This window comes from Nansenia antarctica (genome assembly GCF_963989245.1).
Source record: "Nansenia antarctica genome assembly, chromosome: 6".
NCBI lineage: Eukaryota > Metazoa > Chordata > Actinopteri > Argentiniformes > Microstomatidae > Nansenia > Nansenia antarctica.
Genome location: NC_137676.1, coordinates 45,698,381 through 45,719,014, shown reverse-complemented (window position 1 = coordinate 45,719,014; position 20,634 = coordinate 45,698,381). Strand labels below are relative to the sequence as shown.

The window sequence follows — 20,634 nt, the reverse complement described above, 5'->3', positions numbered from 1 at the left end:
GGTTGAAATTGAGGACAGTAATAACAGCAGTCAAGAGAGCAGTGATGATGATGATTAAGCTTGTAGCATAAATAAATGCTTAGGCTGTAACTTTTTGTTGAAAAGTTGATTTCAGTGTTTACAGAACAGAGCAGTGCTTAAAGAGATGTCAGTTGATTTCATTGTGTTTAAAGAACAGACATTCAGTTAGTGCTTAAAGAGATGTCAGTTGATTTCATTGTGTTTAAAGGAGTCTGACAGACTTTCATGCTTAAAGAGCAGTCATTTGATTTTGCATTTGTTTCTTTTGTTTTGCACACAATAATTAGTTCGTTCATCTTTATTTATGAATAAATGTCGTTTTGCTAATATAAGTTATCCATGTATCCCTTTTTTATCCATCCCATGGGACGGGTCGTGACTCGCGAGCTCGGGGAGCACCAAGCAGCATCCCTAGGTGCTCCTCTGAGCACTGGCCCCAAAAAGTTATGTGCACCCCTGACTATAATGAATAATAGTGTTGTTCTATTATTACCTAACCAAATGAACATAAATGGTATGGATGTATTCATACAGAACTGGGTTGTTATCGCAACTTAGTTATTTCTTTTGTTTAAAGTATTTTAATCCATTTAGTTGAAAAGGAAAAGAGTATCTTTTTACTATTATGCTACTGCCACCCAATGTGTATTAACAAAACTCAATTTCACTTCCTCATATCATGGAAAAGCTGCATTGTTTGTTGTATTACAAGTAATGACTGAATATAGACAGATGTCTGTCTTAAGCTAAAACATTTTTTAGCACCAATTGATTTTTAGATTGTATTTAAGAAATTGCTCGCTCTTGCTTTCCCCACTGGGATGTTTCCAATGTATTATAATTGTGTTGCTGTTCCACTTCAAATCCTCTGGAATGTATTAGAATCACATTTACTTTTTTGGTGGTTGAGTGAGTTAGCCCACAAAACAGTGTCTTAGGAAAGGGTGTCCAACAGAGGGTTACCATGGTTTCAAAAGGCTTACCCTGAAAATTGTTGGAAGAAAAACAAGGAAAGAAAGGCTTTGCATATTGCATATTTAAGGAGAAGTACCGTATCCATGTCAACATGTTTTGCTAATTGATGTTACATGAGTTGGATTTTTAGATTCTGTCCGTGGCAGAGTCCATTTTTAACAAACTTTCTACTCAATGAGCAGTTAAGCTACCCTTAAACAATGAATCTGATGTCTTTAAAGACATTTCATACTTTCAACAATGCAGTTGCTTCCTCTTGAGTAAGTTGCAAATCTGCTTATTGCTTATACTTAATTATTCCTTGCTGCTTTCAACAGCCCTACTGTATGCTTTAAGAGAACCCTGTGATTGTCATTTAATTTAGTTACATCATTCGACCGCTACTGGGTTAATTAAAGCAAAACATACATTCAGGATGATGCTAGTCTCATTAGTAAATGAGTTCAAGAATCAGATATCAGAATAATGATGCAATATTAATAACATTTAATTTCTCACTACACTACAGTAATACTCTGCTACTCTGTGTTGTAACACAAACCAAATGGACATTATTAATATAATCTCTTAAACTTGTGCAACACTTTCTATTGAAAAGTGCTCTTGCTTTTATGACTTATTGCATGCCTTACACGTACGTGTCTATGCTTCAATAAAGAATGTTATTTAACACATGCACCGGTGCTGACAACTACTCCGAATATTACATGGGGGCTAGAGAAGTATACAAAATGAAATGGACAATGTACAGACAGTATACTGTTCTTTTCAAATATACGTCTATATGTACGGTTTCAGTTCTAAGTGTCTGTTCAGTGTTGTAAGTCTACTATCTGAATCTGCAATATCGAATGCCTCAATAATGGCTGTATACATTTTTGTTGCTTCTTTAAAGGCTTAATCAAGCACTTTGTTAAAAAATATATATGAACTTCATCATTCAATTGTTTCTCAAGGATATAATGAATCCCTTTGTGTTTCTGGAGATCTATTTTCAAAGAATGACTGAAATAAAATGTCATGTTCCAAATGCACTTACTGATGCAGGCTTTCGCTTGAATGACTGGTTTTCATATTATTGGTTCCAAAAAGTTGGTTGAAAAAAGTGCTAAGGACATGCAAAGGTTAAGCATGATATTGTATAGGCTTATGCATACACAGAGGAGCCCCAAATTAATAATTAACATGATAACATGATCACATAAAGGATTGTTCATTGACTTTTGAATGACTATATACACTCACTGAACACTTTATTAGGAACACCTATACACCTTCTCATTCATTCAGGTGGTGTAATGGTGTGGGGAATGTTTTCTTGGCACACTTTGGTCCTGTTAATACCAATCAATCATCGCATTGTTGCTGACCATGTGCATCCCTTCATGGCCACATGAACCCATCATTTACCCATCTTCTTAGGGATACTACCAGCATGATAATGCCCCATGTCACAAAGCAAAAGTCGTCTCAAACTGGTTTCATGAACATGATAATGAGTTCAGTGGCTTTCCCAGTCACCGGATCGGAATCCAATAGAACACATTTGGGATGTGGTAGAACGGGAGATTCACAGCTTGAAAGTGTACCTGAAAAATCTGCAGGAATTGTGTGATGCAATTGTGTCATCATGGACCAGATCAGAATGCTTCCATCTTCTTGTAGAACCAATGCCACGAAGAATTGAGGCTGTTTTGAGAGCAAAGGGAGGCCCTACCCAGTATTAGTATAGTGTTCCTAATAAAGTGGTGGATGCATTTAGCACTATCCCTCCTCAATGTTTATACTTATGTAAGACCCAGGGTACACCATGTGCTCATGATTCGCTTTCAATGAATTAGAGCAGAAAATCGCAGATTGACAGTGAGGTGTCTTTCATGTCACACTAATTGTGAAAACTAAAGGCAGTTGTTGATTTGTAAGTGAAACATGACAAGACACTGAAAACAATGTCTTAAGAATAAGACATTTCAATAAGAAACATGTATTAATTCAAGCATGTCCACACTGGGCTAATATTATGCAGCATCAGGAGTCAGAGTGAGCACGATGAAACAATTGCACAATCAAGATTAGCTTCTTGTTGAAAGTTTTAGAAATACTTCACTTTAAAAATACTTCTATCTGGGGGGGGCGGTAGGATGCTGGAAGGGAAGTGGTTAATGATATGAAAGACTGTATTGTTCCCCAAAACACACTGAACAAACAAGATGAGATCATCCTACCCACTGTCTTTCATGCATCCCCTGCATTAATGAGGCCTCTTGTTAGACCCTGCACACACTTCCTCTCTCCAATCTGACCATTTCCTCCTTTCCTTCTCCATCATATCAGTCTGATATATGTAAAACAACACTGGGATTCCCAGGTAAGTCAGTGACATCTTTATGTGACTGAATTGTGTTTGTCTCATATATTCCTTTTGCCTGTCGACTTGATATCTTGGCAAAATTATCAATAATTAGGATTTGGGCTGAACCCAGGACCCCCCGGTATTAACCTCCTTTGTTTACACAGTCCAACTTGGGCCCAGCAGGACCTGTTAGCTCAGTAGTGGTTGATGTCTGGTGATGATGGCTGGGCTCTTCTGTTATCCTTTCTGCTGACAGGCACTCTCTGTTCTCTCTTCTGTGCCCTCTGCTTTGCTGTGCAGGTATATGAGAGAAAGTTGCAGGAACTTCAGAAACAGGTGGAAACACACTCACTGGCTGCAGAGACGCCTGATGAAGAGGAGGACGAGGAGGAGGAAGAGGAGGGTATGTTCCTCCTTAAGCAGCAAGGGTCCTATGAATTAAATGTACACAATGAATGTCACTACTTTGCATAAATCCCCCAAAACATCTTTGTGTCAAATCAAGGGGTCAGATTTGATACGGTACGTGTTCCAAACTTGTGTGAGAAGTTAAGAAAATGAAACTATGTCCACTGACATTGTTTCATCATAATTCTTTCATCCACTTAGTCTGTCCAGCACCTGAACAAGTGGGATGTGCGTATATTTTATATATATTTCTAAATAAAATATATTAAATACATACATACTAATGCTGTCATTTGGCCTATAATGTATCATCACAATTACAACGCAACCACTGTCATGTCATGTAAAACAACCCACTAACATCACACAGTTGTAATTCTCTGTCATTAGAATTGCTCTTACCCATGAACAATACTTTCACCAATCATCATGGTGCATGTGTGTGCGTGAGCATTGGTCTTTGACACTGTTTATTGTACCCTACAGTACCCTGGACACAGCATGACTTTGAGATTGCACAGTGGGCCTTCAGAAAGTGGAGGTACCATCAGTTTACATCCCTTCGTGACCAGCTTTGGGGCAATGCTGTCTACCTGAAGGAAGCTAACGCCATCAGTGTTGAGCTGAAGAAGAAGGTAACCATCATCACAGTGCAGTCAAATTCAGTTCATACATTTTAATGAAGTGTAATCGCAGTTTCAAGAATTGTAATTGAAACCCATAATTTCTCATTGGGGAGTTTAGTTCAATATTTTACATTGAAACAAAAACGTTACGTGAAATTGCGCTCGTAATCTTATAAACATTAAAACATTTGTTAGAAGCATTAGCATGCACACCTAACTTCAAAATGGCAGAGACTTGTCATCGCCTTGGACTGTAACCATAATTAGAACTGTCTGATCTGCTGACTAGAATGTGAATATCCATACTGTACATGAGTTGATGTCAGGAAGGACACCGCAAGGTTGATGAGTGTTTCGTGAGTGTCAGCCATGATTGATTTAGATAACAAGGTATCCTACCAAAAGAGGATGAGGGTGAACATGCTGAATTCAATCCTTTAAATTATCCATGTTGGAGGGGTGATTTATTTCTGAGATGAACAGAAGGAATCTCCGATAAATCAGGGAGTAGCCGGAATAGCTGGACTCTTCTTGGTCTGTTATGGTCTGCCTGACCCAGCTAGAGAGCCTTGATTTATTTTCTGATTATAGACACGTCAGGTTGTTGGTGCAGGGTAATAAATGTGAGAGAGGAGTCGGCTGTCACATACGTAGGTTTCTGCTGTCCTTTTTTTTTATCTCTAGTTTCTGCTGTCCTGTTATTTATCTACAATGTTGTTCTCTGCTTGAACATAGTACCTCAATGGACCAAACATGGAAGGATGTGTGGATTGATATGACTTCTCTCAACCTTGTTATGGGCTTCACTATCACAATGACATGTACAATGTCGTCCTCTATATTTTGATGACACAAATGAAAAATGTAGTGGATTTAAACGGCTTGTGTCTCTGGGTTTCTTCCTCCTCTTGTTATCTACCCTCCTTCCTCCTACCTCTCGTCTCTCAGGTGCAGTTCCAGTTTGTCTTGCTGACGGACACCCAGTATTCCCCACTGCCTCCGGAGCTCTTGCCTCCGGAGCCAGAGAAGGAGCGCGACACCCGGCCTTTCCCCCGCACTGTGGTGGCCGTGGAGGTCCAGGACCTAAAGAACGGAGCTACTCACTACTGGTCCCTGGAGAAGCTCAAGTAAGACTCTCCTGGCTTTAGTCTCCTTGTTAGTCCTACTGTACTTGTCAATTCTATTTCACCCACAGGGGGTTGAAGGTGAAGATGAAGTGGGTTGATTTTGTCCATTCATTTATAATGACTGGAGATTAAATTATATTATATATTTTAAAACATTCCCTGAATAGACTCGACTTGATGGACTTAACCAGGTTGAGCTATTCAAGCAAAGCTGGGCAGCAGCTACTGTACAGCTTACATGAGTTCAGTAGACATCTTTTAGGCCGATATCCCCAGAAGTGATGTCACACCTATGACATCCCTAAGAGCCTGTTCACATTCCATAACTGAAATCGATTAATATCTGTTGGATTGTAGATGCAACAGTTGTAGAAGCCTGTGTATGAACAGGGTCTAATGGCGCTTCTCCATTGACCAGACCGGGACGGTACAGGACGGCACTCATTTGTATCTTACCCGTACCCTATTCTCAGAAACGCTTCTCCATTATGCACAACAGACCTGGAGCGGGTCTGGAATGTCGGAAGAGTAAAGCGTGATAAGAGCACTCCACTGCGGTTGTTGTGGTCCTTTATTTTGAGGTAATCTTGCTTCAGTTACACAGCTCAACAGGGAGAAATGTGACATGAATGATGTCAAAATGCAGCACTATCATGCACAGATCTGCCTTAAAACATGTAACGTTAGATATATAACGTTAGACAGGGAGCGCAGATTGATGGCACATCCATCAATAATATTACATATTAACAACTGCTCGGATTAGATTGCAGGTTGTTTTGGTTTAATAAGTGCTGCTATACAGCTATAGATTTCCATTGACCAATCAACGGTCTGCAGCGTCACATCGTAGCACGGATAGTACCTTTTGCTCCCAGTCAGGAAGGGTAGCTAAAATCAGTACGGGTACTACGGCCCGGTACGGGCCAGTTGGCAGTGGAGAAAGCAAAACAAAGCAGGAGCACGGGTTCCGGTACGGCACGGGACGGTAGTGGAGAAGCGCCATAAGTGAGGTGCTGTATGATAAAGGGTCTGAGTAATATCCAGTTACTGTAATGTGTTGGGGGGGACTAAGTGGACCGTGATGTCATTGCAGGCAGAGGCTTGACCAGATGAGGGAGATGTACGACCGCGCTGGAGAAATGGCCTCCACTAACCAGGAAGACGACGATAGCCATCTAACAGGAAATGACCCTTTCTATGACCGTTTCCACTGGTTCAAACTGGTGGGCAGGTACGTAACACAGACTAAAATTGTTGTTGTATGACCACCCCATTAAACAGACTAAGATCCTTCTAAAGGAATCCTCTGTTTATATCCATTCTAACCTCTCAGATATCATAAATGGTCCTTCAGAGGAGGGTGTTTTCATGAATCATTTATGAAATGGAGTCTGTTTATTCTCACACCATTACATTATTCATTTTTATGTTTCAGTGCTGGTGGTTTAATTTGTTTTCCCTCATCAATGCCTCATATTTGAATGACTTTGGTATCCCATTTTTGTCATGTACTGTAAGTTTTTTTTGGTTAATGCCATACATTTTGTTCCCTTGTTTCAGTTCAAATTGTGCTCATGTAGCACTTTACTTTTCATGTTTTAGTTTTTATTTAGTGATTATGATTTCATTTCATTTATCAATGTCATTTTGTGTATAAATGTCATTGTTTTGTGACCTGTGAGTTTTTTTTCACTAACCACTCTGTCTTAGCTTTCTTGGTTTGTACAAAAACAAACTTTGTAACAAAATGTGTTTGTGTTTGATGTGATTTACCATTGATTAACTAATATTAACAGTAGTTTGTAGCCAAAAGCTTTTTCTGTTCTTATCTTGCCTCTTCGTCATTCAAATTCAAGTACTCCCATAGAGTAGTGTTGCAACAAAAGAGTTCTATCATGTTACTTACTTTCCCAACTGTGCACCTTGAAAGAATGACCCTCGAGCCTGTCTCTCATTGGAAAATCCACTCCAGCCTTTTGAACTACACTCACCTCTGTAACACTCTCAACTACACTCACCTTCACATGGTGCTTGCCCCTGCACCCATCCACCATCCCCTTCCTGCCCTCCCATTACCCCCCCTCAGCTCTCCTATCTTCCACGGCTGCGTCAACGAGCACCTGGCTGACCGTACGCCCTCGCCCACCTTCTCCACGGCTGACTCGGACATCACCGAGCTGGCGGATGAGCGGCAGAGTGAGATGTCGGACTACATGGACGACGAGGCATTCGTGGACGACACAAGCTCAGATGCTGGCACCGAGGAGGGCTCGGACATCTTCAGCGACGGACAGGATCCCTTCTACGACCGCTCCCCCTGGTTCATACTAGTGGGAAGGTTGGTGGTCGACCGTGTCAGCTCTGTCGTGCACCACACAGGCTTGGGGACGGGTGGAGGAGGGTGCTGGCTCATTTAAGTGTCTTATTTGGTACTCTATGTAGACTACTGTATGTCAGTTAGTGTTGTTCTGAATGTAGTATTTAGGGTTTACAAATATGACTCAATATCCCAACATGCTGATGATTTAAATTCATTGCCACCACAAAGTTCCAAGTAGGGTTCCAAGTAGGGTGCACACATATTGAGCAGTTACTATACATACAGTATCTGGAGTGGTACATCTGCAATAATAATCATGTGCCCCAACAATTTGCTGAATTGAGTCCCCTGAGAATATCCCCTTGGAATAAAAGCTTTTACAAGCAATAAAATGTTTTACAAGGTGTGTAGGCCATTGAAGTTGTAAGATTGACACTAGCTGAAACAAACAAACAAAACAAACAAACTGCTTATTCATACAGAGAGACTCAAACAACCACTCTGAGACATCTTATTTTCTTCTTCTTTAAACGTAGACAGGAAATAGACGAGTAAAGACTCATTCAGAAGCATGGCAGGTGGGATAGAAGAGCCAGCATCCGTATTCTTCTTCCACTGTACTGTCCACCAGGCTTGTAGCTTAAGCCCCCCGCCCCCTCCCTCCCCTTTGCTCAAGGTGCCACCATTTCTATTGCAGACTGTATTAACTCCCATCTGTCTGTGAAGTATTTGCTGTGGCTAATTCATAATCTGTTTATGAGCTGATCATTATGTTTCATTGTTTTCAACTCTCTTTAATTTCCATACATTGTTTTTATGTTGTTTGTATTTGAAATGTTTATTTTACTTTTATTTACATTTTTTGTTCTTTGTCAGATTTAACAATGTGTAACATAATGATACTATATCGAATACTACTATACTGACAGTCATTACAATTGTAGTACTGATGATTGCTATAATTGTAGAAGTTAAACTCACACATTTGATTGATCTGAGGTCCACAACAATAGTAATCAATAACCCTAGTAGTATAGCCCATATAGTATACCCATTTCATAAACCCACTTTGCACACAATAGTTTAGATATGAGAGCAGTGCTAACATAGAGCAGAATAAGATGCCAGATCGATGCAGACCCAGCCAGACTCCTAGACTGTCATTTTAATAGCAGCTACCTGCGTCACTGTGACTTCAGAGATTTCGCAGGGATATATCTCTCCTCTGCCTCGGCCTTGAGTTCCCCTGCAAAGGGAGAGAGGGGAGGGATGCGAAGGGGGCGGGGGGGACAACAGGGGTGCTGCAAATCAACCCCCACAAAGCATCACGTCAATATGTGACTAAAGCCTACTCTGCTCTGGAACAACACAATAAGCAAGTCTGCTACTGCTGCTGCATCTCAATTGATCTGAAATCACCATTGTTGGTCTTTTACTGTCTAACAGCAGGCTGAAGGTGCCTGTTTTCATTATTGATTATTATCAGCTGTATTATTTATTTCTATTTTGGTTTCACCACTTTGACGTCACACATTGATACAATATTCACCTTCCTATTCCTGGCTATGGTAATGTGACGCAGTTGATTGAAAAACACTTCTTGTCTTGTCGTAAATGGGGCTTGAATCATCACCATGAGTCAGAGCAGTTGATTAGTAGTTCTTGTTTCATATTACATCCCTTCAGCTTCCACGGGGCACAGACATCTGATCACGACGCAGGTGGCTGAAGGTTAACTTGTTTAGAGAACGTACATTGATGAATTCAGAATTGTCTACTTCATTTAAATTTCCTACAATTCAATAGATATATTGTTAATCTAATTCCAATTGAAAAATAGAGTGGCCTGGGGTGGTCCAGTAGGTCTACAGTACACACATATGCCCATGTTGGTGTGGGTTCAAATCCAGCCCATGCCCTGCTGACATGCCCTCTCACCCTTCTTCTCCTTATTTTCCTGTCTGTCTTCACTGTATATGTCCAATAAAATGAAAAATATGAGTTGGACTGCCCCACTCAGAAAACAATACTTAAAAAAATAATAATAATAGAGGCAATGCTTTTAAAGGAAATACATTTAGCCCAACTCTATGATGTAAAGCATACCCCAAGTGGAGTAGGATTCTCACCTCTTCCCACCTTCCTTTCCCTCCCCCCTCCCCTTATATTCACAGAGCCTTTGTCTACCTGAGCAACCTGCTGTACCCTGTACCCCTTGTCCACCGTGTTGCCATAGTGACAGAGAAGGGTGATGTGCGCGGTTTTCTGCGAGTTGGTGTCCAGGCCATCGCTGGTGAGTGTTGCTCTCCCAAGATTGTCTTTGACAGCGTTCCTCAGTGGTAGTACTCAACAACACACTGGTTTTTGACCCTATCAATGTAACTAGTACTGTATGTTATTCTGTCAGTATTTGTCCATTTCTGGTAATTAACTCTGTATTCAGGTAGACTAAATACCCACTTGACAGAATACCTGCTCTGTGTCGCAGTTAGGTTAACACAGTATGCCACACCATGTCCAGACTGTACTCACTAGAAGCTAAACAAAACCGATTCTACAGTGTGTATGAATGTTTTGGGGAATGTTCAAAGGCCTTCAAAGCAACTTTTCTAGCAACTGTGAATTCCCTCCATTTTCTCCATTATGCCCTTTGAAGAGATGTCTGCTCATGTCAACAATACACTGATAACTGGGCCTGACGTGAAAATGATGTGTTTTTCTGCAGCTGATGAGGAGGCACCAGACTATGGATCAGGAGTGCGACAGTCTGGAACTGCCAAGATTTCATTTGATGATGAATACTTCAATAAGGTAAGGCAGAAGTCAGACAAGCTCACCTTTTCAAACTTTAGAAGACGTGCCTTGTTTTTGATATTTTTTGGTGCACTCCCATACTGCAAAAAAACAAGGTCAATGCATTTTGTCAAGTCAATAATGTAGTAGTATTATAGCCCCACAATACGTAAGTGATCTTTCTTCAAAATGTCAATTTTGTCTCTCCATTGAAATAAATCATATCCTGAGTAAAGAGACATTTACTTACCCGTGTGTATCAAATACAACAACTCTCTTAGGTGAAATAGTTCAATGTTATTCTGTGGTCATTTCATTTTCATGGTCACATCCAACTTTATACTAACCATTCCCTTACTCTCATTCTTCCCCAAGAATGACTTTTCCACCACGGTCATGACCCATTCTGGCATGTCCCTGGAGGAGCTACGCATTGTAGAGGGTCAGGGTCAGAGTTCAGAGATCATCACCCCCTCCGAGGAGCTCAACAGAATCAATGACATGGGTATGGAAGCAGCTCGCTCCCCCTCACCTCTGCTGTTGTAAATATTAAACCTCACTGACTTATGTGAATAGGCTGGGGGGGAGAATGGTGGCAGATGTTCCTATTCGAGGGCGGAGCATGTATTGAAATGTCTTAGCTGTTTGATATACTCTGTGAGGAATAGTTGGAGATGGTCTCAATCTAAGTAATGAATTATGCATTGGCTGGTGCACTCATGTTTAGTTTAATTTGAATTTGAAATGTATAAAGAAACTATGTAGTAGGAAAACCTGATATGCTTGACAAGTCATTATCCAGTGCATGAAATCAAATTGAAACGTTAGAGGACATCATTTACAGCCATTCACATTTCTCCCATAGAAGAATGTTGTTTTGTAATGACGATATCCTGGTATACTTGTATACATCCCATGTTTGCTCTCAGATCTGAAACTGGGGAACATTGCCAACACCAAGCTGAGTCTGAACGAAGATCTGGCCGGTCAACTGGAGGTGGGCAGCATCTTTACCTTCCGTGTGACAGTGCTTCAAGCCAGCGGCATCCTGCCAGAGTACGCCGACATCTTCTGTCAGTTCAAGTGAGTCTCCTCTCAGCTGTTCACAGATCAACCTATCAGGTATCATGTACCACTGCCACACTGAACTAGGATCAGAGCTTATTATACCATAGTTGTCAAAGGAGCAAATTATTTTGCTGATGTTTTGTTTTTTTTACACAAATCTGCAGTAGCATCAATGGCGACAGTGTTTTTCCACTTCTTGTTCTTTAGTTACAGTATTCAGTGAGCTTTAGAATGCAGATACTTGCTATCAAATCACTCAGTGTTTGGTTCAGAACCTGAAGCTCATCAAGCATCATCTCTGTTCTCCTCAGTTTCCTCCATCGTCATGATGAAGCCTTCTCTACAGAGCCCCTGAAGAACACTGGCAAAGGTGCTCCTCTGGGCTTCTACCACGTACAGAATGTGAGTGAACACATGCACCCCCCCCCCCACACACACACACACATTCACAGAGAGGTAAAAACAGATAACCCAAAGCTGTTTCTTATTTCCCTTGTGTAGATTGCCGTGGAGGTGACTGAGTCATTCATCGAGTACATCAAGACCAAGCCTATTGTGTTTGAGGTGTTTGGCCACTACCAGCAGCACCCTCTGCACCTGCATGGCCAGGAGCTGATAAGGTTGGTTGAGAGGTCATGTGCCTTACACATCAAAGTAAATTACCTTATGTAATGATGCATTGGCAGTTATGTTTTGTTTGTCTGTTTTATAGTCCTCCTCAGCCATCAAGGAAGTACTACCCCATACCAATGCCTCTGTCCAAACCAGGTATGGACACCATTTCAACAGTGTGAATGGAAATGTGTGCACAGTACAGCATTTCAGCAATGTGGGCCACCTCTTCTTTATCCATCTTTCTCAATTCTTTTTAAATCATCAGTACATTTGTTTACACATGTTACATCAGGTCAAAACTGCATGCTTCATATTTTCCCCTTATTCTTTCTTTAATTTTTCTCCTCATTAATCCCGACCCGCTCCATCCATCTCCCAATCCATTTCCATTTCTCTCCGACTCATCCTCTCATCCTCTCATCCACTCCCTCCCTTGGTCGTGTACAACCTTGAACCCCCCTCTCTCAGACCATGCCCGTAAGATAGAGTTGGTTCGCTACCTAATGACGGGGTACGTGCATGGGCAGGTGCTGGACACCCTGTCTGAGCATGCCAACGCCCTGGCCTCTACAGCCGTGGCCAGCATGGAGGACGGGGCCGACCAGCTCTCGCACTTCTCCCTCCTCCCTGAGCCCACCAGCCCTGTGCTGACTGTGCCCAGGCACGATGGTTGGTACAGTGGGCACTAGAAGAGAGAGAGAGCAGCTGGGCCATACTGTATCTATGTACTGTTCTGTAGCCTTGTGCTGTTGCCGTGACTTCTTGCTGTAGCTAGCTTGGTCCAGTGTGACTCAGTTGTGAGGTACAACCTAAGTTTTTGTTGATAGTTTAGTGCGGTCCAGTGAATGAAACTACAGTGTACATCACTTCACACCCATCACACTTCCCCCAGCCTCCTAGTATCACAGAGTGATATGATCAGATAGACAGATAGATCATGAAGCTGTTTAGGTTCTAGTTCCATCAAGCCTTTCGTCTACAATGCATATTCCCTACAACCATCTTTGATATTGTGAAAAAATATATATTAAGTAATCCAGGTAAAGGCAGGTAATCCTGATGTCGCAGTTGGTGTGCAATCTGTGATGTAGGCTCCTAGCCCCTCTAGTGTGTAGAGCTTCTATAGATCAGTGTGTGTTGTGATGGTCTTTAGACAAGATGTTGTTATCGTGCTGTTCCTTGGTAGAGTAAAGATGAAGATTGAAACAGTGTTCACTGCTTGATGCAATTGTAATAACATTTTAAATGGATTGCCTGAGCTCCAAGATAATCAACAATAGTGTCTAGTAGTGCATACATCCATGGTCCATCCCATTTTTCACCCTTTTTCCATAAAAAACAACCCCAAAAATATATAAATATATATTCTTTCTCAGAAAATATTATTCCCACACTGCCTCCCTATTTCCAAGACACCTGCATTCCCTGAGAACTTGTATTTTAGTTGAAGTGGTTTGTGTGTGTGTGTGTGTGTGTGTGTGTGTGTGTGTGTGTGTGTGTGTTTGTTTGTTTCTCAGTTCCAGCCACCAAACTGAACACTATCAGCAAGTCCAACCTAGGTCAGTGTTGCAGCAAGTACGACCTGCTGGTGTGGTTTGAGATCAGTGAGCTGGAGCCCACGGGAGAGTGAGTGTATACACACACACACACACACACACACACACACACACACACACAGCTAAACTTGAGACTAATTTGTGATGGTTGTTGTTCCTGTCTCTTTCCATTAGGTACATCCCAGCAGTGGTGGATCATAGTGGAGGACTGCCCTGCCATGGAACCTACCTACTGCATCAGGTAGCATACTGCACCTACAGCTGTAGTGTTCTGTCAATATCCATTTAACAGTGGAAGTGAACCACAATACAGTAGGAATGAAGCCTCTATCTATTGTACCGTATTTTCCGGACTATAAGTATAAGGCGCATCAGTCAAGAAATGCGACATTAAGAGGAAAAAACATATATAAGTCGCACTGGACTATAAGTCGCATTTATTTAGAAATATATTTCACAAAATCCAAGACCAAGAACAGACATTTAATCTGGAAAGGCAAGTTTATTCAACTACACAATAGCACACAGAACAACAGGCTGAATAGAAGTCCGGTATGTTAACATAACACATTAACAGTTATTCAGCTACACAATAGCATAAAGAACATACCTGGGAGGCTGAATAGGCTAAATGAACATAACAAGCCAGCGAGTCCAACAAGCAAGTTACCAGTAAGCAAGTTCACCAAGCTACCGTTTGCTTAGCTTCAACAAGCTAATGTTTTAGATAATTTCTTCAGTGGTATAGCAGCAGCATATAGTTGTCACAAGCCCGGAGTGGCCCAGAGCGCCCTCTGTCGGCTGTAGACGGTAATGTTTACTCCTTGGTTCATGTCAGTCAGTATGAAATTATATATATATATATATATATATATATATATATATATATATTGATATATAACTCGCACCTGACTATAAGTCGCAGGACCAGCCAAACTATGAAAAAAAGCGCAACTTATAGTCCGGAAAATACGGTACATGCTTTTCTCAAATCTCGTCTCAAATCATTGTAGAATTATACAATTATGCCATTTTGTCTCTCAAGTTTACAGCAGATGTATTATACAGATGTACAGTATATCATTGTGATATATATATATTTATATAGCACATTTCATACACAAATGCAATAGTTAGCTTTACATGAAAAAAGAATAAAAGTAAATAGGGAGATGAATGAATGGTCTTTATTGTCATTGCTACAGTACAGGTACCAAACAACGAAATTTAGGAGGGGTGGCTCCCCTGGTGCTAGGAAAGAAAAAAAAACAAGAAAAAAAAACAAGAAGGGAAGGAGCTGGTTTACATAAATAAAGGCTATGTACACTATCCACTATACTATACTGTACAGATAGACGACTAGGGTTGTCATATTGCACATAGTGTTATTGCACATTCATTTGAAGTGTCGCAGTTTGCAGGCTAGAAATGTACGTCATTAAAAATATTAAAAACACCAAGGGAGATACAAACAAAGAAGGATAATACATGTAATAAAGCAGTCAAACAGGTAAAACAATGATCAAGAGAGTTGCTCTTGATAGTCAATCATAGAAGTTGTATTATTTTTGACATGGTTATGGTTATTGATATTTTCCTAGGGTTCAGTTTTGTTGCTACTCTGCTGTAGAACTGAGGCTGTGTGTTTGTGTGTTCCAGGGGATCCAGCGCAGGATCACAGTGACTCTCATCCATGAGAAGGGCAGTGAGCTTCACTGGAAGGACGTGCGTGAGCTGGTTGTGGGTGAGTGCTCTTCTCCCCCCCTCAGGCTTGCTGCTTTAATAAAGGCTATATGCAGGTCTTCCAAAAGAAGCATTAGTGGTGCTGGGAAATACTATGTATGATAAAAGCATCAGCGTAAACACCATATTGTATCTGGCTACTAAGTGTTTATTTGTGTACACAGTACAGTAAGTTAAAGATAATGTCTATGAAGGGTTTCTTTTTTGTCCTCTCTTGAGTTCCACTACTACATAGAAATGCCATTCGACTTTGACCTCTCTTAAACTACAGTATAGTGCTACTGGAAATTCAATAAGTCCTTTCATGACTGAGGATGAGATACTGTCTTCCACCAGGTCGGATCAGGAACAAGGCAGAGGTGGACGACTCTGCCGCAGACGCTGTCCTGTCACTCAACATCATCTCCGCCAAAAACATCAAGTCATCCCACAATGCAAACAGGTATGCCACCCTCAGCTGACAGTAGAAAGTGTTAAAGGAATAGATTCACATAAATATTTCATTTAAGAATATTAGCACATGAATATATCATATCTATGTTGAAAATGCTGTTGATTGTACAGTCCAGACTACAGCATAGGGTGGGCGAGATATTATCATCAACCTTTATCGAGAGGCTCTACAGTAAAGTGTGAAGATGCAATGTAATTTTATTTTGTTTCATATTTTCTAAAACACAATACATGACAAATATAACAAGATGTATAAGAGGTTAGTAAGATGAGAAGAAATGTGCCTAAGTAATAGAACTTGAAGGGAATAACAACTTCAAGTTTGCCTTCCCTGCTAGCAATTTCCCATTTGTGTGTGTGTGTGTGTGTGTGTGTGTGTGTGTGTGTGTGTGTGTGTGTGTGTGTGTGTGTGTGTGTGTGTGTGTGTGTGTGTGTGTGTGTGTGTGTGTGTGTGTGTGTGTGTGTGTGTGTGTGTGTGTGCGTGCGTGCGTGCGTGCGTGCGTGCGTGCGTGCGTGCGTGCGTGCGTGCGTGCGTGCGTGCGTGCGTGCGTGTGCATGCGTGTGCGTGCGTGCGTGTGTGTGTGTTACTGCATGTCACTAATACATGTCAATCACTTAATTTTCTTTTAGCTTTGCTTCTTTGATTTGCTCCATTCTTCCTGTTGCCTGACTGTTTCTGCTTTTATCTCTCTGTTTTGTGTTCTCTTTTCTCCTGCTGCGGCTGGACTCTTGATTTTGCTCAGGCTTTGTATTGATACGGATATTGCTAGGTACCAGCAACCAGGGAACATAAACCCTTCTCTGAAAGGGCTTTATGGCTCTCTTAGAGCTTTTATAGACTTGGACTGTAATAGTAACTCCTCATGAAACCATTTGTATTAGTTATTTTCTGTCTTTGTGCCTTTTGATATCCAATAGTATTTAACCCATTGTTAAATGCTGCAAAGCTATTCAAAGTGCCATAGATTGTTTATATTCCATACTTTGATTGCACACTTCTCATCCACCACAATGTGGACCATAGAAATAGACAGGTTTCAGCTATCAAAGCTAGATATAAAACATCATACTTAGACTAATCAGTATTATTCAACCAAAGTCAAAGTCAAAGCCTGTGTCTTTAGCATGCTTTACTCATCTCCATATCCACACAAATGTGTGTACTAGTGAGTGAGTCACCAAGGGCAGGGTCAGGCAAGCTGTGGGTAACTGTGCCCCCTGGTGGATAGGAGAGGTAGTTTACTAATTACTCATTAAAGGAGGCCGTCCTCCCCTCTCACTGGGCAGTGTGCGTGCGTGCGTGCGTGCGTGTGTGTGATGGAGGGCCTCCCCTCAATACAGACAGTAGACTGACTAATTGAAGCATGATGTTCAGAATTCGGTATTGTCTATTGTCACCTGTCTCTATTGTTACATGAGGTTCTGATTGTCTTTATTTAGAATCCCACTTCTGTATAGCAATAGTTTGTGTAATATACTATAGTTGCTTTATGTATTATTGTAGTCAGTGACTTGTCCCCTACCCTCAGCCTACAATACTACATGATTTGAACTGTTGGGTAGCAACAGCAGTTGCATCAAACAGATGTCTAGAGCAGTTGCATCAAACAGATATCTAGAATTCCCCACACAGCTGAAAGACTGAGGCAGGCCTGGCACCAGGGGAACGTGAATCACTAAGGGGGCACCTGAAATGTCTAATAATAAATATGTGTTTACAGCTCTACACAGCTGTCTTGCAAGCGGAGGGCAAGTGTGCAAGCAGAGTGCTACTGTGCCGCTTTGCAGAGAGAGAATGCATTTCAATGAGTTTTGCGCTGCTACAGCAGTATTCCTCAGACTGACTGGCAACTTTAGATGCGTGTTTTTCCAAGTTCAGCCTAAGCCAATCAAATAGGCTAGGTGCACGATCTCACTACTTCCTGAAAGGCAACTGGTATGAACATATCCTGTCTCACTCTATTGGTTTAATTGATTAATCAGCTGTGCACTGTGTGTTCCAACGGTTTACCGCACAGCTGATTAATCAATTAAACCAATAGAGTGAGACAGGATATGTTCATACCAGTTGCCTTTCAGGAAGTAGTGAGATCGTGCACCTAGCCTATTAGCTGTTTTTTTCCGGAGGCGGAAAGAGCAGCGAGGGGCTCTTGAGAGTTAGTCCTTTGTGGAGCGGATAAAATTACTTCACAAAAGGCATTTCATAAATTGGGGCACAAAACTGCCCCATTGTAGCGCCGGGCCAGGATTGAGGAGAATCTACTAATAGGGAGATAACAATTAAAGACCGCTCCCTTCTATTCTTCTAGGACGTTCTACCGGTTTGAGGCAGTGTGGGACAGTTCCCTACACAACTCCCTCCTTCTCAACCGAGTGACTCCCTATGGAGAAAAGATCTTCATGACCCTATCTGCATACCTGGAGGTCAGCCCAGTCTGCCATTTTGTATCACTGTAGAAACATTTATGTATTGTTCTCAGGACCTCCAGTGATAACATAGTTAACATGTTTTCAAACTCCACAGCTTGACCACTGCATCCAACCTGCCATTATTACCAAAGACATCTGCATGGTTTTCTACTCCCGAGACGCCAAGATCTCCCCTCCCCGCTCCCTGAGGAACCTGTTTGGGAGTGGTTACTCCAAGACCCCAGACTGGTAAGGCAGCCTTTTTGTGCCCATCCTCCCAAAATATAATTGGCTGCAGGTGGCCATTTTGGGTCGACCTTTATGGTTCCCTAAACAGCTGGCAGATAAGAAGCTGTCAGCCATTTTGTGTTCTCCTCCTTAGGACCAACTTTGAAATGACCTTGACTGACAGTGCTGTCCAATAAAACCTTGTGTTCCATCTATCCATTACAGCAACCGAGTGACGGGCATCTATGAGCTGAGCTTGTGCAAGATGTCTGACACAGGAAGCCCAGGTGAGTCCTGTCTATCTTCGACATAATTACAATGTTGGTATGGGGTGAAAATAATAAGTGTCTAGTTCAGTTCAAAAGCACCCTTTGTAACCAAATGTAACCTTTCCCCTGCATTAGAAAATAAAGGACAGCAACAACTTCTGAGTTTAAAGAATCCTTTCCTTATATGTCAGGCAGCAGAGCAAGTCCATGCTCTAGGCCCAGCTCTGTGTTCTGAACCAAGAACTGTCCCTCAGCTCTTGTAGTGTTTTACCTCTTTGATGATCACTGAGTCTGAAGCAGTATACAAATAATGAACATCTCCATGTCACATTTAAATGTACAGTATGTTAATTGGTTTGATATTTCTTATTACCCTTAACTTGATTATTCACCATCACTGGTAGGGCTTACACACCGGCAGTTCCGAACGCCGGTTCGCGTTCGCGTGCCGAAACCTCCGAACGTTGGCGATTTCTGGCGAACGATACACTGGTATGAACGCGGGCTCGTTCGCCAGACAGCGCCAACGCTCGGAGGTTTCGGCACGCGAACGCGAACCGGCGTTCGGAACTGCCGGTGTGAAAGAGGCCTGGGTGTGGTGAAAACAAGTTCCTAATGGTTGGGCTGATTTACCTGTTTCCCAACAGTCTAAATCTTACACCTTCATCTCTAACAATACTGTGTGTGTGTGTGTGTGCATGCAGGTATGCAGCGGAGGAGGAGGAAGATTCTTGACACATCTGTGGCCTACGTGAGGGGGGAAGAGAACCTGGCTGGCTGGAGGCCCCGAGGGGACAGTCTCATCCTGGAGCATCAATGGGAGCTGGAGAAGATGGAGCAGCTGCATGAGGTAGGTCGTATGGCGGTCATAAGGTAGTTACAGAGAGGCTATATACTGTATCTATATGATCACATTTTCAGTCGACTAAACAGCCTTAGCAGAATTGGACATGGGAGAGGAAAAAAAGTATCTCAATTTATTTGATCTTAATAGATTTTTCTTTCCTCCAGGATGAAACTATAGATCCCCTCTCTTTAATGAAAAAATAACTTGGATCTCTCTCTCTCTCTCTCTCTCTCTCTCTCTCTCTCTCTCTCCATCAACCCCTCACTCTCCCAGGTGGAGAAGACACGTCACTTGCTGCTGCTGAGGGAGAAGCTGGTTGAGACACCCCCAGCTGGGACGGGACCAGCCCCGACCAGCAAGTCACTGAGTGAGTCTCTGTCCCCCAGCATGAGCAGCGGCACCCTCAGCACCTCCACCTCCATCTCCTCCCAGATCTCCAGCACCACCTTTGAGAGCGCTATCACGCCCAGCGAGAGCAGCGGCTACGACTCTGCCGACATTGAGAGCCTGGTGGACCGCGAGAAGGAGCTGGCCACCAAGGTGAGGTGGGGGGGGGGGGGGAGTGACTTCATACAGTAACTCACCTCACATTGACTGTAACATTAGTCATCATGGAACCTGACATGACTGTTTGACTACCATGCAGAATGTACTGACGGTCGCTTTCTGTTGTCCTGTTGTAGTGCCTCCGCCTCCTGACCCACACTTTCAACAGTGAATACAACCAGCTGTGCAACAGTATCAGCGACTGCAAGGTGAGGGGGGGGGGGGGGGGGGGGGAACTGTCTCTGCAGTTGGAAAATGTGATGCTCTTTTGTGG

General features: G+C 42.2%; 1 protein-coding gene across 2 annotated transcripts in view; it reads left to right on the top strand.

Annotated features, from left to right (window-relative positions):
* The window catches only part of kif1b (kinesin family member 1B), a gene marked incomplete at both ends in the record, with an annotated part of 64,632 nt that overhangs the window by 41,740 nt on the left and 2,258 nt on the right, over positions 1–20,634 (top strand). For both annotated transcript variants that reach the window (XM_080533313.1, XM_080533312.1), the window contains 22 exons: positions 3,650–3,752; positions 4,244–4,392; positions 5,332–5,510; positions 6,607–6,744; positions 7,600–7,851; positions 10,008–10,126; positions 10,559–10,644; positions 11,002–11,131; positions 11,556–11,709; positions 12,006–12,096; positions 12,196–12,314; positions 12,407–12,462; positions 13,827–13,935; positions 14,040–14,106; positions 15,525–15,609; positions 15,945–16,050; positions 18,371–18,485; positions 18,586–18,719; positions 18,924–18,985; positions 19,672–19,817; positions 20,088–20,354; positions 20,498–20,569. In XM_080533313.1, coding sequence (XP_080389439.1) covers positions 3,650–3,752; positions 4,244–4,392; positions 5,332–5,510; positions 6,607–6,744; positions 7,600–7,851; positions 10,008–10,126; positions 10,559–10,644; positions 11,002–11,131; positions 11,556–11,709; positions 12,006–12,096; positions 12,196–12,314; positions 12,407–12,462; positions 13,827–13,935; positions 14,040–14,106; positions 15,525–15,609; positions 15,945–16,050; positions 18,371–18,485; positions 18,586–18,719; positions 18,924–18,985; positions 19,672–19,817; positions 20,088–20,354; positions 20,498–20,569 — 2,739 coding nt within the window. The remainder of the gene's footprint in view (positions 1–3,649; positions 3,753–4,243; positions 4,393–5,331; positions 5,511–6,606; positions 6,745–7,599; positions 7,852–10,007; positions 10,127–10,558; positions 10,645–11,001; positions 11,132–11,555; positions 11,710–12,005; positions 12,097–12,195; positions 12,315–12,406; positions 12,463–13,826; positions 13,936–14,039; positions 14,107–15,524; positions 15,610–15,944; positions 16,051–18,370; positions 18,486–18,585; positions 18,720–18,923; positions 18,986–19,671; positions 19,818–20,087; positions 20,355–20,497; positions 20,570–20,634) is intronic.